Source organism: Rhinolophus sinicus, linkage group LG04 (genome assembly GCF_036562045.2).
Source record: "Rhinolophus sinicus isolate RSC01 linkage group LG04, ASM3656204v1, whole genome shotgun sequence".
Lineage (NCBI taxonomy): Eukaryota > Metazoa > Chordata > Mammalia > Chiroptera > Rhinolophidae > Rhinolophus > Rhinolophus sinicus.
The window spans coordinates 180,655,264-180,671,498 of NC_133754.1; the positions used below are offsets into that span (position 1 = coordinate 180,655,264).

At 38.0% G+C, this 16,235-nt stretch overlaps 1 protein-coding gene across 14 annotated transcripts in view; it reads right to left on the bottom strand.

Annotated features, from left to right (window-relative positions):
* The window catches only part of MAPKAP1 (MAPK associated protein 1), a 215,775-nt gene that overhangs the window by 183,021 nt on the left and 16,519 nt on the right, over positions 1-16,235 (bottom strand). For 8 of the 14 annotated variants that reach the window (XM_019728588.2, XM_074331017.1, XM_074331018.1 and 5 more), the window contains 2 exons: positions 6,252-6,579; positions 3,359-3,448 (listed from right to left, as the gene is read on the bottom strand). The exons of 2 other annotated variants lie outside the window; for them this stretch is intronic. In XM_019728588.2, the coding sequence (XP_019584147.1) occupies positions 3,359-3,448; positions 6,252-6,510 (349 nt within the window). In that variant the 5' untranslated portion in view covers positions 6,511-6,579. Of the gene's footprint in view, positions 1-3,358; positions 3,449-6,251; positions 6,580-14,426; positions 14,497-15,406; positions 15,517-16,235 lie in introns of those variants that run through there. 4 more of the 14 variants (XM_074331015.1, XM_019728587.2, XM_074331019.1 and 1 more) reach the window with 4 other exon arrangements.

Sequence of the window (16,235 nt, forward strand, 5' to 3'; positions counted from 1 at the left end):
TGTCATTACAATATGCACTTTTGGATGCATTTCTGATCTTTATACAGCCACTATATCTGGGAACTGCTGTTTTAAGAACCAATAACAGAACTTACATAAAGAAAACTGCAGGAATATTCATAAAAATTTGATAAAAACTACATTATTGTTTTGAGTTATTATTTAACTTCATGTGTAAATAGCCTTGTCTTCCAATTAGACTTCAAAGTTCTTGAGGACAGAAACCATGTGTTTCCCCCAAGCACTTAGCATAGAATTACTGTGCACACAGAAGTTATGAAAGAAATACTTGTTAAATGACTCAATGAGTAAGCATAATAGCTAATTTTGTAAAGAATACACCAACACCATTTTAAAACAATAAAGCTAAAAATGCTGGGACCTTGATTTGACACTACTCCTGACAAAGCTGTCTTCCGATGACCACCTTCACATTTATCCATGCAGTTTTGGTTACAGAAATACTAAAAGAATCTTAGTATTTCATTTGTCATGTGGTCTTCCACAGCATATGGACCTGAAAGTTCATAAAAAAGTTCGGGGTCTGGACCAGATGGCTTCTAAGATCCCTTCCAACTCCTCTATGAAAAGGCTGCATTTATGCTGTGTCTTAAAGGATGGACTGGATTTAGATAGAAGAATTGTGAAAGGAGAACATTCCAGTGGAGGTCATCATATTCATAATGATGATTCTTCTAGTGGGGAATGAAATAAAACAAAGATAAGAAAAACAGATGAAAGGATTTTAACAAAACATAAGTGGCAGAAAGAGAATGAGGGAATGAATAAATGATTACCTAACCAAATTTCCCAAATAAGATCAAAGAGATTTGGCCATGACATGTATTTCCAAAGAGAGTATGTGTTTGAGAGCTGTACGAACACAGAATGGCTGCTCGGTTTGCAGGGAGATGTTTAGTGGACTGCTGACTTCTCTTTTCTAACACGATTCAGGATACCCACAGTGCCAAGTTGTAGTGATGGTGGGACCCCGCTTAACAGAGAATTCACACATTCCCTTGTGCACTGCTGAAGTTCACTCTAACCGTCAGAAGTAACCAGGTGACTGGTCTGGTCAGAATCAAGATCAACATTTCAAAGCATGGACAGGCATATTAAGCAGCTTTTTCAGAAATAAGATCATGGGTCAATTATTGAAATCTGTGAGAGACAAAAATAAGAAGAAAGGAAACTGAGGAAGAGAGAAGTTTACATATAGAATGGATGGCATAGTTACAAATGAAAGCAAAACAGGGACTATTTATTTCTCCAGTACATTCTGCGACACACTGAACAGAAGTTAAAGTAGATTAGACTTTAAGGAGTGGGAGATGTAACAAAATTTATTAGATATATCTAATTATTAGATGAATAGATGTATCAAAATTTGAGTTGAAGAATTTATTCCTCACATTGTAAAAGGGATTAACGCAGTAAAATTTGAGGTGCCCTATTCATCTTACTTTCTTTTTTTTTTTTTTTAAGATAAGGCATAAAGAAGGCAAAACAAAAGGCAGCTGGAAAGATGGGCTTAGATAAACTGGCTCTGTAGTCATTAAGAGATTAATAGAGGGGCCGGCCCAGGAGCTCAGGCTGTTGGAGCTCCATGCTCCTAACTCTGAAGGCTGTTGGTTCGATTCCCACATGGGCCAGTGGGCTCTCACTCACAAGGTTGCCGGGTTCAACTGCTGCAAGGGATGGTGGGCCTCTACCCCCTGCAACTAACAACAGCAACTGGACCTGGAGCTGAGCTACGCCCTCCACACCTACGACTGAAAGGACAACAACTTGACTTGGAAAAAATCCTGGAAGTACACACGGTTCCCAATAAAATCCTGTTCCCCTTCCCCAATAAAATATTTAGAGAGAGATTCATAGAAAAAACATTAAAATATATAAAAGTTTGAAGAAAATGAATATAAATGATATAAAGGTTTTTCAGTTTGTGCTAAATGTAACAGAGAAGTATTAACTGGATCAACAGAAATGGCCAGCCTAGAGAGATTCTGTTAAGCATCAAGAGCAAAACTAAAGACACTCAAGAAGAACTATACAGGAAGTCAAAGAAGTGAGACATGAGAGAAAGAAATATATGAATGGGATTCCTGTTTCTATACAGTCATCATTTAGAAACAATCATTAGGAAAATCAGACCCATTGAGCACACCCAGGTTTACAATCATAGTAAGAGAAAGCAATAGATACTGTGGTTTAGCAGAGAGGGACTGGCCTTTAGATGCAGACAGTGCTCAATACAAAACACGGCTCCTGCCCCACCACTTCCCAGCCTTCTAAGTTTAGAAAGTTAAATCCCTCTGAGCCTCTGTCTCATCTCATCAATGAGACCTACACCTTATAAGATTGGTGCATTGGAAGTAATGCATATAAAGTGCTTAGAACAGCACTAGATAGGTGCTGATGTTAATATAATAATCATTAAATCATTAGTTTTATAATTATGTAGCAATGCAGTTGACAAAAATTTACTGGATAGATATTAAATGCCAGGGTGGTACTGGAAGGTGCTGGGAAGATATAGAAGACAGATTGCAGAAATTGCTTTGAAAGGAGAAAAAAAGAAAGTCTAGGAAATATGATATAAACATTAGAAAATATTTTAATAGCATTTTATTTCGAATTTTTAAAAACTCTTCTTGCTGAGATTGAAGCTTTGAAAATATATAACACAAACACCTATTTAATATACATATGAACATGTACTGCAAATGCTAATAATGCCAGCAACACAAGGTTTTTAAACTAAAGGAAAAGAATTAGCATACATGCAAAATAGATTGTTAGTGGGGCCACTAATGAAACAAGGGCAAGTCTAGGTTTAAACTATCAGGAGGAATCTCGTGCCCAGAGGCCCATGCAAATCCTAGGTGCTCCTTGGCTCTAAGAACAAGGTACTGCCATGACAGTTTGTACAAAATGTGCTTTGTACACATCAATAATGAAAAGTGGCCAAAAAGACAAGAACACCCAGCTTCAGAAAACCAAGGTACCCAAGTGAAAGAGTTTAAAACTCAAAACACAGGAGGTATTGGCCCAGAGGATTTAAAAGGATGAATTAAAAATAAAAGCTCTTAGGGGGCGGCCGGTTAGTTCAGTTGTTTAGAGCACATTACTCTTAACAACAAGGTTGCCAGTGCAATCCCCTCATGGGCCACTGTGAGCTGCGCCCTCCACAACTAGATTGAAACAACAACTTGACTTGGAGCTGATGGGTCCTGGAAAAACACACTTAAAATAAATTTTAAAAATTAAAAATAAATAAATAAATAAAAGCTCTTATATAATAATATAAACTAAACATATAAATCTCACATTAATAATTAAAATTATTTCCATTTACCTGATTGTTTAGAATTTCTTTCTTTCCACTGAATATTTTTGCATTTGATCTGGTTTTGTCTCTCTTTTCGGAGTCGTTCTAATCTTTGAGCTTGAAAAGAAATATTATAACTATAAGTTTGTCAATGAAAGTTTACTATAAACAAAGACATAATTAACTACCTTTATATGAATAAAGATGTTTTATATTGCATACGTAGGGAAAAAGTCATAAAATTTTAAAGGTGGCACCCCTGAAAAGCAAATACCAACAAAAACATGAAAATATTCTTGATTTATAATTGAAATTAGAGGATATAAAACATTAATAGAGATCATAAAGATAGTATTAACATAGAAGAGAATAATAAAATGTGAAAACTTCTGTGATTAATATGACATTTCATTATATAAATCATTAATAACGGTCTTAAAGGAATTTTAATGCACAAATGAACTGAAGTGAATATTACATTACAGGAATAAAATTACTGTTATGAATTACTCTACCCGTTTCAAAAATTAAAGATAAATGAACTCAGACTAGACTATTAAAGTTTTAAATATAAAATCCTTTATCTAAAAATCATGAAAATTATAAAATGTCAAAGCTATATAAATTAGCATAGCTTTTCTTCAGTGGGCTGAAACAGTTTATAGGTAGTAAAAGAAATGATTTGTATCTTTGTAACATTAGTCAAATCTTAAAAAGAACAATTTTTCTTATACAAAATTTTAAGATATGCTGGAAGGCTTAAAAAGTAAATTCCTTGGTCACTAGAACACCCCACTATCTTAATTAATTATTAGCATCTAAGTGTTATCTTAAGAAATTCCAACAACAATAACAAAAGCATCACCTAAAATTATGCATCTGTGATTATATTACCACTGGCTGAGCAACCTTCAGAAAGCAGTGAGAACCTATCTTTTAAAGAAATACTGTCCAGCATACATTAACAACTGCGGCACACTGAGACCATGATGGAAAAAAAAGTCACAATTAATGCCGTCTTTCAAAATTAGTTTCCTCTTGCACTTCCTATCCTAGCACAATGCTAACAAAAAATAAATAAAATAAATAAATTTCTCTTTCAACCACTTTCAAGGAAAGAAATCGTACACTCCTGCCTTAACATTGTGGTAGGGAAACACGAACTATTCTTGCCAGAAATTTCAACTATGTTGGCAAAAGCATTCTGACAATGTCACTATATCTAACCAAATTCCACTCCATTCAGTTGCAATTAATAAATGTGAAGGGTATAGCCAAAGTAATATAATCATAAAGCTCTCAATTGAGCAGCATTTTCCTACTAAAATCCATTCAACCTGTCATATCATCTCAATAACCTGCAAGGAAGTCAGTTTCAACTAGAGAACTGAGAATCAATGGTTCTAAATTATATTGAAACCTTCACTCAAATCCTATTTTGATAAAAGTTCCTTTAGATACCAGGAAATGCTATTAATTATTTTCATCACGAGAACAAATTATTCTTTGTAGATGTCACAGAATGCTGAATTCTGAACCACAACCTTAACACGCCTTCTCTGGAAATCGTATGCTGCTCTACCTGCAGTACTCCTTCGTGTGTACTTCACATTTGGAGCATGAAAATAAACATGTAAATATTTTCAATATTCTACTACATCTCCTGCCATTACTTGTCTGAGAGTTAGCAGGTTGCTGCTACTGATGAGATTATATTTTCTGATTACAAATAAAAAAGATCTCTTAGAATAAATACCCTGTTGTATTAGAACTACTACATTATAGATTCTAAATAATTTATCTAAGTAAAGGCCTTGGTTCATCACATTTCCTTTGCAAGGCTTCCAAAAAACAGAAGCTGGAAAATGGGCAATGGTAAACTTTTAAAAGCTAATAACTAAATATATATATATACACACATATATAGATGTACATATATATATATGCACCAAAGATGAGCATTTTCAAGACACAGAGATCAAAGGGTAGAGATCAACATAAAATAAAGTGTATAGAAAACACGAGTACCTTTTCTACCATGTTTCCAGGAAAATAAGACCAAGTCTTATATTGTATTTCTTGTCCATCAGATTAATCTTCTATGCAGTTTCCAGAGCACTCTCTGAAATGCTAATCTAATCACCAACTTTGAACTCTATGTAGTTTTAGTTACTACCGTGTTTCCCCGAAAAGTCTTATATTAATTTTTACTCCAGAAGATGCATTAGGGCTTATTTTCAGGGGATGTCTTATTTTTTCAGGTACAACAATCTACATGTATTCAAATAGTCATGCCATCTTCTTCTGGAACATCGTGGTAACATACTAAATGCGTCTGTCTGGCTGATGATCTTAACTGGGGCTTATTTTCAGAGCAGGTCTTATTTTGGGGGAAACACGGTAATCTCACATCCAATGTAGGAATTCCTATTAAAAGCAGCCCTAATAAATATCCAGCTGTCTCCCTCAGTCCCCCAATTCCTTCAGGGACAAGAACTGTCTCAGGCAGCAACATTCCTTAGCTGGTCAGCTCCCAGTGTAAAAAGGTTCTTTATTATGTCAACCTGAAATCTGCCTCCAAGGACTAATGTTGCTATGTGAAGAAAACTCAAAACAAGTTCACTTCCCTTTCTACGTGATGACTTTTTAGAAACACAACATCCACCATGCCTCTCTCTCATTGCCAACTTTTTCGCCTATTCCTCTCGTCTACTTCTGTCTGATCGCATCGTTCCAGAGGCTCTTTCCATTCAGTTGCGGAGACGGATCTGTTGCTTACTCACTTTGGTGTTAATACATGCACGTTCCTGTTAATACACAGAAACTTACCCCATTAAACCTAGTCCAACATTATACATTATTCTGTAAGATTGTTTACTGATTTAAAGCTCAGAAGACATGACTAAAAGGCGATGTTTACCTGTATTTGAGCGTCTTCTAATACCAAAGTCCCAACTTGAGGTAATATCGACTGACTGGGCATATACGTAGCCCTGAGTCTCACCATTGCTTCCCTGAATTTCTGACCCACTGTCTCCAGGCATTGAAGGAGGATGAATCTTCTCTATGTCAACATCATGGTCAATGAGAACCATCTCACACATTCCTGTGTCATCACTGGTCACATGGGACTGTCGAATATGAGCTAGAATGATAGTTGGATTGTCCAAGAAGGCCATCCTTTCTGTGGGCCAATTTCCTTAAAAGGCTATTTTCTCCTCTTCATATTGTTTCACGGGCTCACCTACCTAGAAACATGACGTACACAGCAATATTTAAAAACAAGGCAAAAAAATGACTGAATCATTTTTTAAACAAATTCAATGTGAAAATACTACCTTGAAAATCAGCATTTATCCCTGTACCTACGAGCTTAAAAGGATTAAGTGTAAGCTTAAAGGAAATCCTTATAAGCACTAGGGGCTCTCCATGGTTATCAGAGAGAATGGCTTCCTCTTGCAAAACAAACAATAGTAACTCCTTAGTCAGGCTATTCAAAGCACATAACTACTGTTAAAACAATCAATTTCCCTTTCTTTCTCTCTTCATTCCATGCAGTCTTCTCATTACTTTATAAGGTGATGGAGGAACACGTTGTATGAAACTGTATTTCTTCAGGTTCCATTTCCCTCTCCTGTCATACGGCTGTAAAGTATCTAAAAAGGCACAGACAATGCGTTCTGAGTTATTGGGAATTTTACAAAAATGTTCCACCAAAGTAATTTTGTTCAATAAGTATATTTTCCTTTCTTCTGATTTTAGAACTGTACTTTTAAAATAAAACTTATTAATCAAACTTGTCTGTTACCAGATTAATTTCTTATTTTAGAAACTTAATTATACGAACTGCTTCCTGAATCCTGTTAAAGCGATAATGATGTTTATCCTCTGGGAACGAGATGGTACCTCCTCAGTTAAATGGGACTCCTCAACAAAGGAATATTACAGAACAGTAGTTAAGAACCTAAGGACCCATAGGCAAAACTGGGTTCAAATCCTGAGTCTACCACTTGCTAGCTGTGTAATCTTGGTCAAAATAACGTTAACCTCTTTGAGCTTGTTTTCTTTCTTCATTCATAAAATGGGGGTTCCAGGGATAAGCTGATATATAGGAGGTAAAGTGCTCAAAAGAGTACTTGGCACAGAATTAAGTACGAGCTGCTATTAATAATAATGATGATGATGATAAAGATATCAGTACCAATTTCAGCTTTCAATTCTGGTTTAAAGCAATCCTAAAATACATCGACAATTCACCCTTCTTTAGTAAGTTCACAGCAGGTAAAATAAGTGTGTGCTTCCTTTGTGACTGAGGACTCTGCAGGTCATCTGGGTCACCTCTCTGCTCCTCTAAAGCCATTATGAAGTGCCAGGAATGTGAAAGCTGGATTGCACATGGTCCCACAAACAGCCCTAGAATTTATTTTTAGAAAGACCTATAACATCAGACTACTTTCTTGCCATTTGTTTCTTCTAGAAAGGGAACATGGGGGAAATCTAGTTAATAAATTGTTATAGCTGAGGTTTTAAAAATTTTTTGCCCGGTAACGTAGTCTATTGACATCACTTGATGGGTCTTAAGATAAAGATACTGAGATTAAGAGGTGGTTTAACTGAGGAGCATCTCTAATCAAGTGAATTACATTAGTTTTCATTTTTCCCTTTAAATATATCCACTGAGTACTTATTTTATACTGAGGCTCATGGGAAATGTCAAAGTATGTAAGGCATCCCTGAATCAAGACGTTTATATCCAAATACGGAACTAGTATATCTCTGAATACAATGGAATTCTTCTAACTGTCAAATTTCTGAGACATTCAGTCTCAGAAATGTTAATGTCAGCCCACCCTTTTAAGTGTATTCATCAGGAAAAAATTACAGAATTAAAGTGGAGCATTTACATTTCACTTATTAAAAAAAAAAAGAACTTATAGAACCACAGAGATGTGTACAATCACTTATAAATGAGTTTTGATTTTGTAACAGAATCACAGGATCACAGACCGCCAGAGCTGCAAACACCCCCGTAGCAACCAGTCAGCATGTCCCCCAGGACAGTAGGGCAACCAGCTGCCCATAGAGGCGGCACAGGTGCCTCCAACTTCACATTGAATGGTTCTCCCCTGCAGAAACAAGGAGTTCTGTGAGAAGCCATACATTTAATGGGTGTTCTGGCCCGAAAAGTCAAATGGCAAAGGGCAAAGCAACAAAATTATGCTGGAGTATCCTCAACAGAATCTTTTCAGGGAATAACAGAGTTATGGGCAAACACGTCTGAAGGCACACACCAGCTCCCTCACTTTATCTTTACAGGACAGAACCCTCAGACATCCCAACATGAGCAGACAGCATCTCTGTTAGTACACTATGACTTCATACAATGAGGAATCTGCAGGATTCACTCAACAAATATGTATTCAACACTGGTTCTCATAGGGAACTCCTATAGGACTGCCTGGGAACCATGCTTTCCCCCTCCTGTGCCAAGTACTTGAGGATTCAGACTGAAAGTTCCACAAGGACAGAGGTAAAACACCCATACCCCTTCTGGCAACAAAGGATCTTACACATGGCAGGAAGTCAATAAATGCTGCCATCTGACTTCCAGGACTACACAATCAATTACGTGGTGGAGCTTAGACATGTATGAGCATGTCATGTGTAAGTGTGATTATAAGGAAAGGCTTGCCTTTTCTCCCTCAGTACAGAGACAAGAGCCTCTCTTCAACGTAAGCTTCAAAGCCGTCACCTTGGGACACTATCCAATACTACTTTTCAAAACCAAAGGATATGTTTTAAATCACTTTAAGAGCAGCAAATTATCGTTTGAAGGTAGATTTGATTTCTAAGACAAAGATATTCTGAACACAGATAAGTTACTTTCTCTGATCAGCTGTGCCAAGATCAAAGATTTTTTAAAACACAATGTTGGCAGGGGTTCAGAGAAATGGGACTTTTTAGAGGGTAATTTGGTAATATCTATCAAAGTATAAAATATGAGTACCCTTTGGGCAAATCCCACTTCTAGAATTTTGCTCTTAGGAGATAACTATGCAAAAATACTTATCTCAGGATTGTTTGTAATACTGAAAATCTGAAAGCAACCTAAACGTCAACAGTACAAATGCCATGACATATACATACAACGGAATATTACACAGTCATTAAAAATATAGGATAAAGAAAGGATAAACAAAATGTGGTATATGCGAGGCGTGGTCACAAAACACTGTGAATGCTGCTGCCGAGTCCACCCAGCGGACAGGCAGGGATCTTCAGTATGGGAAGCCGCACGTCGAACCTTAGTAACAGTGTGTGACAAGTTTCAACTGGTTCAATGCAGTCGGTTGGGTGTGAGCTACAATGAGAGAAGGTGTGTTTTATTTAAAGTGTGCTGTACATCATCCTCCATCATGACAATGCTCTGTGCCACACATTGCTTCTGGTACACTGCAAATTTTGTCTGTCAAATAAAAACATTATGGTGTGCCCTTATCCACCTTATTCACTGGATCTGGCACCAGGCAACTTTTGGCTCTTCCCTAAAGTCAAAATGATTCAGGACATCGAGGCAGTCACGACAGCGCAACTAGACACTCACGAAAGAGGACTTCCAGAACTGCTTCAGAAAGTGGCAAGAACAATGGGATGTGTTGAAAGCAAGGAGTATTTTGAGAGGAATTAACGGCAATGTGTCTTTCACTGTAATAAATTTTATTTAAACATCCATCGTAGTGCCGGCCCAGTGGCTCAGGTGGTTGTAGCGCCGTGCTCCTAATGCCGTGGTCGCCGGTTCAACTCCCACATGGGCCAGTGAGCTGCGCCCTCTACAGCTAACATTGTGAACAACAGCTCTCTCTGGAGCTGGGCTGCCGTGAGCAGGCGGAGGTCAGCGTGAGCTGCAGGGGGCTATGTGTGCTGCCATGAGCGGCTGGCGGCCAGCGAGAGCTGCCGTGAGCTGCTGTGCGCAGCCGACTGGCGACCGGTGACCGACTGCCTCAGCCTGGGAGAACGCAAGGCTCATAATACCAGCCTGGGCCAGGGAGCTGTGTACGACACAACTAGACTGAGAAACAACGGCTTGAACCAGAGTGGGGGTGGGAGGGAGGCGGGAAAAGAGGGATAGGGAGGAGGGAAAGGGGGGGAGGGGGAAGAAGGGGAGGAAAAATAACAAAAAACATTCACCGTAGTTTTTGATCATACCTCATACATACAATGGAATGCTATTCAGCCTTAAAAAGGAAATTCTGACACGTTACAACATGGATGAACCCTGAGGCCATTATGCCAAATGAAATAAGCTCGTCACAAAAGGACAAACACTATATGATTCCACTTATATGAAGTACGCAGAGTGGTCAAATTCATAGAGAGAGAAAGTAAAATGGCAGTTGCCAGGGGCTAGAGGGAGTGGGGAACGGGGAATAAGTGTTTAATGGGTATGTTTCAATTGGGGAAGATAACAAAGTTTTAGAGATGGGTGGTAGTGATGGTTGCACAATAATGTGAATGTACTTAGTGCCACTGAACTATACCCTTAAAAATAATAAAAATGGCAAAGTTTATTATATACTTTAACCACAATTTTTTAAATTTCAGATTAAATTTTTAAAAAATGTGTAGGAAATGGCAGATTAAACAAAATTAAATAGGTTCTTCTTGCTGTTTAGTTATAGCACATCTCAAAGCTTTTAAAGTACTAATGTATATTATGAAGCTCCAAGAGTGGGAAATCTCATATATCCCAAATCCCAAACCTATTTGATCCTATACATTTTTTCCTCTAGAAACACTAAAACATATCAATGTATAACAGGGTTTCACAGAACATGGTTTAGAAATGCTTCCCTACACTTTTACAAATGCTGGCTCTTCGAGCTTTGAATGCCTCTGCTGGATGTCACCAATTCTTGACTCTCTAGGACAGTTGGTCCTTTTTATATACCTTAGGCTATTGGATAAACAATAATTTCAGGCTCCAGGAGGTCTGTTCCCATAAAATGTCCTACTTTTCACAGGTTCTCCCATTTTTAACTCCAGGTCCCTCAAAGTATAAAGATTTGTTTTACTGAAAATGGAAGCAATGGGACATCACGCAGAGTAGGAAGATAGTGAGATGTCCCAAAAATGACACGGCCATTTTTAATGTACTGGGTGAGTCTCCTTTTATATTTCATTCATTCATTCAATAAATGTTTATAAGTTCCTACTATGTGCTAAATGTGGTTCCAGGTGCCATTTGGATGCTATTACCACTTTACATAACCATTTGTGTTCACTAATGATCATGCGACCTGCTATGGGAACCTGGTATGTGCCCCAAACAGGGGACTAAATTTTATAGGTTTAATGGGTATCAAGTCTTCATACAAGTCTATTTTTAATAACTTTATACACTTACACCCTCCAAACTGTATTTGCAATGGCTTACAAAAAAACATAAGACATAGTAAAAAAGTAGATGAGAAAAGTGGCAAAGGGCAACTAACTCAGGAGGAATCCATTAGCCAGTGCATGCCATAAGATCGTACACATCTGCTACAGGCAGACTGTAGAATCCCAGAAGCAAAAGGCAATTATAATAGCTAACCTTATTACAAAAGCTAGACTTGTTCTTTCCTTTTTAGGTGGATTAATTCATAGAATTCTCAAAACAACCCTGTAAGATACTTACTATTTTTATCCCCATTTTACATACGAAAAAACTGAGGTACAGAAAAGTCCAAAGCCAGATAGCTAACAAGTAATAAAACCAAGAATCAAAGGCAAGAGCTTGGGATCTTAACCATTATACACCCTCTCTAAACAAAGAGGAACAAAGGATTATAACAGTCATACTAAACATGATTTTTAAAATCACGTTGTTGAGCTCTTTGGGTTTTAGACCCTGAGAGAAATTTCTTCCATGGGTTTTTTGAAAGATGCAAGATAGTAAATGTGTTATACAGTAGACTAGACCCTTAACCTCCTTCCACTAATGCAACAGTGATTTGTACAATAGCAAGAAATGAGCAGCGCACAAAACGGTTGTTCAAATATAAAAGTCACAACATTTTACACATGAAACAAACTTCAGAGTGTTGACCTGAAACCACGGAAGAAGGGTATACTTTAAATTCTCAGGTCTGTATCTTTTTGGAAGTCCCGAGATTCATGCAACTTCAGCTACAAAATCCATACTTGAAATATTCCGCATTTCTTTAAATAACCCCACCGTAAACAAATGGGCCCTCCCTATACTTCTTCACTCCCTAAGCACCTGAGATAGGCAGCGACATGACTTAAAAACGCTCAAATTCAGCCAATGGTTAAAAGGAAATTCCCCTTCCTAGACTTTCCAAACACTCCGACAACTCACTTCTCTGCCAGACACAGACTCCAAATCTCCTCACCTGCAATCTGTGAAAACTTGTCTGAATAAGCAACAAACAGCCCGAGGCTTCTCAAAGGTCTGCAAACTCCCAATCAAAAATTACTGCTGCCCCATCAATGTGTCATATAAATGTTGGCATGTTAATTGTGTATTTATAAGATTGTTAATGGTTAGTTAATTTACCTCCCACACTATTACTGTACTTGAAATGATTTAATGTCTGCTGAGGGAGTTAACAACATGTAACAGCAGATGCCAGATTTTTTTTTTTTTTTTTTTTACCTTTCCACCCTGTACCCCCACTTCATGCTATAGCATTAGGCAAGTTAAATCTGATTCCTACACAGGATTCCTTAAGAGTGTTATAGAAGCACCCACATTTATTTTGAACTACAGGGAATGATCACAAGTTAGAAAAACAAAAGCCTTTTTGTTAGACGCAAAGCTTTCCATTTATAAAAACCAACAGACCCTGTTTTTTACTAAGATTTCAGCATTCTTTGATCTAAAGTTCAGAATTCACACCTCCTGCAATTTGAAAATAATTGAAATGACCATTAAAATAAAATGCACTTTATTGCTTTTAAATCTCTTCTTCTCTCTCCAATTTAACTCCAAATTAAATCTTCATTTATTTTTCAAACCAGCAAAAAGTTAAGTTTTTTTCCCGTTGGGGAATTAAAATCTTCTATGTGAATATGCCTAATTTCATTAAACAATAAATAGTGAGACCTTGTATCTGGAGTTTAATTTTTCCTTTCACATTTGTATTCTGTATTTTGACTAAAAGTACTTACTAAATTAAAACAACAAAAAAGAAATGCTTGTATCTTTTGAATAATATGGGATTCATTCAGTAAACATCACTCAGAGCTAGGCACTGGGAATCCTACAAAAAATTATCTGAACACTGGCCTGCACCCTCCAGAGGCTTACAAGCCTGAGCAGATGAGCTATGTCCCGTACAGACATTGCAGTAACATAAGGCAATACGTACTAACCATCAAATGAGGCGCTAAGACAATATGTTTTCCAAGAGACAAGAAAACTACAGAAGGCTTCAGGAAAGAAGGTCGCATTTAAGGATGGCTAAGCTTTCATTAGGCAGAAACAAGGAGAACAGTAATAGATGACGTTTACTGAGCTCTTACTATCAGCTGTACTTTTCATGTAACAACATATTTCATCGTTACAACCAGCCCAGGAAGTGGGTATCACTATCCCCATTTTATAGGTTTAAAAAATTAAGCTTAAAGGAGTTAAGCAACTTGCTCAAGGTCATATGGTGGATTTTTAAAAGGCCAGTCTTTGCAGCTCCTCCCATCAAGAGATGGAGGCTATTTCCCCACCCCTTCAGTCTGGGTTTACACTGATTTGCTTTCAGCAGCAGAATGTAGTGGAAGTAATATTGTGGGACTTCTCAACCTTAACCGTGAGAGACCTTGCAGCTTCTGCTGCTGCCTTCTTTGGAACACATCTGAATCATGGGAAGAAGCTTGGGATAAAAGACTACCTGGAGAGGCTCAGGTGTCATTCCAGCTTGTCTGCTGAGGCCCCCTGATGAGTGACTAAGGACATCTGGGACCAGCCAGACTGCCACCAATCTAGCAGACCAGGTCTTTTGTTCCAACAAATGTCTCCTTTGGACAAAGAAACCCTGACCCTTGATTTTTCTTTCCTTGTGCCACTAACCTCCATCTCAAACGTCTCTGATCTTACCATCTGCCACGATCCAGTTAAGGGGAGCCTGGTACAGTACAGTGCCTCTCAGACTTGTCCACGGACACACCTGAAAGGCAGGTGACCATAAATCACAGTATGACAGAATCTAGGGGAGCCACCTAAAGCAATATGCTCTAAGAAACTGTTTTGGAATTCATTCATATTCTGCATGCTATCCTGTAATATACTGCACCTATATTTGTTTTAATAGAAAAAACTGTTTTACTTTTTAATGTATCGCTAAAATCAACACTCCAGGAAGACGTGCCATGCTTCCTTTGTGGCTTCTAGTATCCCCGGCACATACAGGTTTTATCAAAACCCCAGATTGAACACAAGATAGAAAAAGAGTTTGGTGTCAAAAATGTCTGATTTTTGTGAAGATAAAATGGTACTTTATCAATGGACAACTCAAGACCTAATTTTTTCTTAATAGATGTCTCCTATGACAAGTACGAAGAACTGTAGTTATTAGTAACACCAAACTATATATAAAATTGTAAACACAAGTTAGACTAAAATCTCTATTATGATGCCACTGTTAAAAAACAATCAAGTATTCAAAATGCTTTGAAATATTGTTTATTAGCTAGCAATAAACTTCAGACAGCCTAACCACCCACCACCCCCAAAACTCCAAACCTGCCAACACTTCTGGCTATTACAAGAAAACTGCTATTATAGTTTGGTGCAATGGAGCCCTACATTATTTTTCTAATGGCTGTTGTCTCTCAGACATAATAGATTTGATTGACACTTGTGACAATAAACAAATAATTTTAGGTTTTACTTTTAAGATTTCAGGCAAAAATGTTTATAGTTTTATCTAGAGTGAAGAAATTAGTAGCACCAAAGAAACTTGACTGCTTCTCAACGTGAAAGGAGCTGAAACCACAAATAGCACTGAACTGTCTATCAAATATTCATTCATTGATTTCATTCATTTGACAAATATCTATAAAGCACTTAACACATACCAGCACTGGAGATACAATGCTGAGCAAAAAATGGAGAGACTCGGCCACTGCCTTCATGGAGCTGAAGTGTATATGGTAGTGAGACTCCTAAAATGGCTCCAGAAACTCCTGGCTCTTGGTAGCCACACCTTTGGGTTGTGTCCTTCCCTTGAGTGTGGGTGGAACCTGACTTGCTTCTAGCCAGCAGAGGTGATAAGAGAGTCACTCCCTTGATTATTTTCCGTTATAAGACTACATCCCAGGCAAACGAAGAGGGATTCTAAGCCAGAGAGATTTTCCTGCTGGTCTTGAAGAAGCAAACAGCCGTTAGGGAACTACACATGGCAAGGACCCACGAGCGGCCTCTAGGAGCTGAGAGTGGTCCCAGCCAACAGGGAGCAAGACAACGGGAGCTCAATCATACAGCCACAAGGAAATTCCGACAACCTGAGGGAGGCTGGACAGAGATCTTTCCCTAGTCCAGCCTCCAGGTGAGGATGGAACCAGCTGATACCTTAATTTCATTCCTTTGGGAGCCTCAGCTGAAAACCCAGCTGAAGCCATGACTCCTGACCCACTGAGGAATAATAAATTTGTTTTGTTTTAAACCACTAAGTTTGTGATGACTAGTTATACAGCAATAGAAATGAAAATATATAGTGTGGGGAAAACAGCCTAAACTCCTTTACCTTCATGCACAACATTTAAGGCTCTCACAACCCAGTTTCACTCACCTGCCTTCTTCCCAGCATGCAACTCCCAGGACTACTGGGACCGTCTGCCAGCCTTTGGTAATGATACTCCCTTTGTCTAAGATGTGCCCTTTTCACCCAATGCAAACTTTACTCTT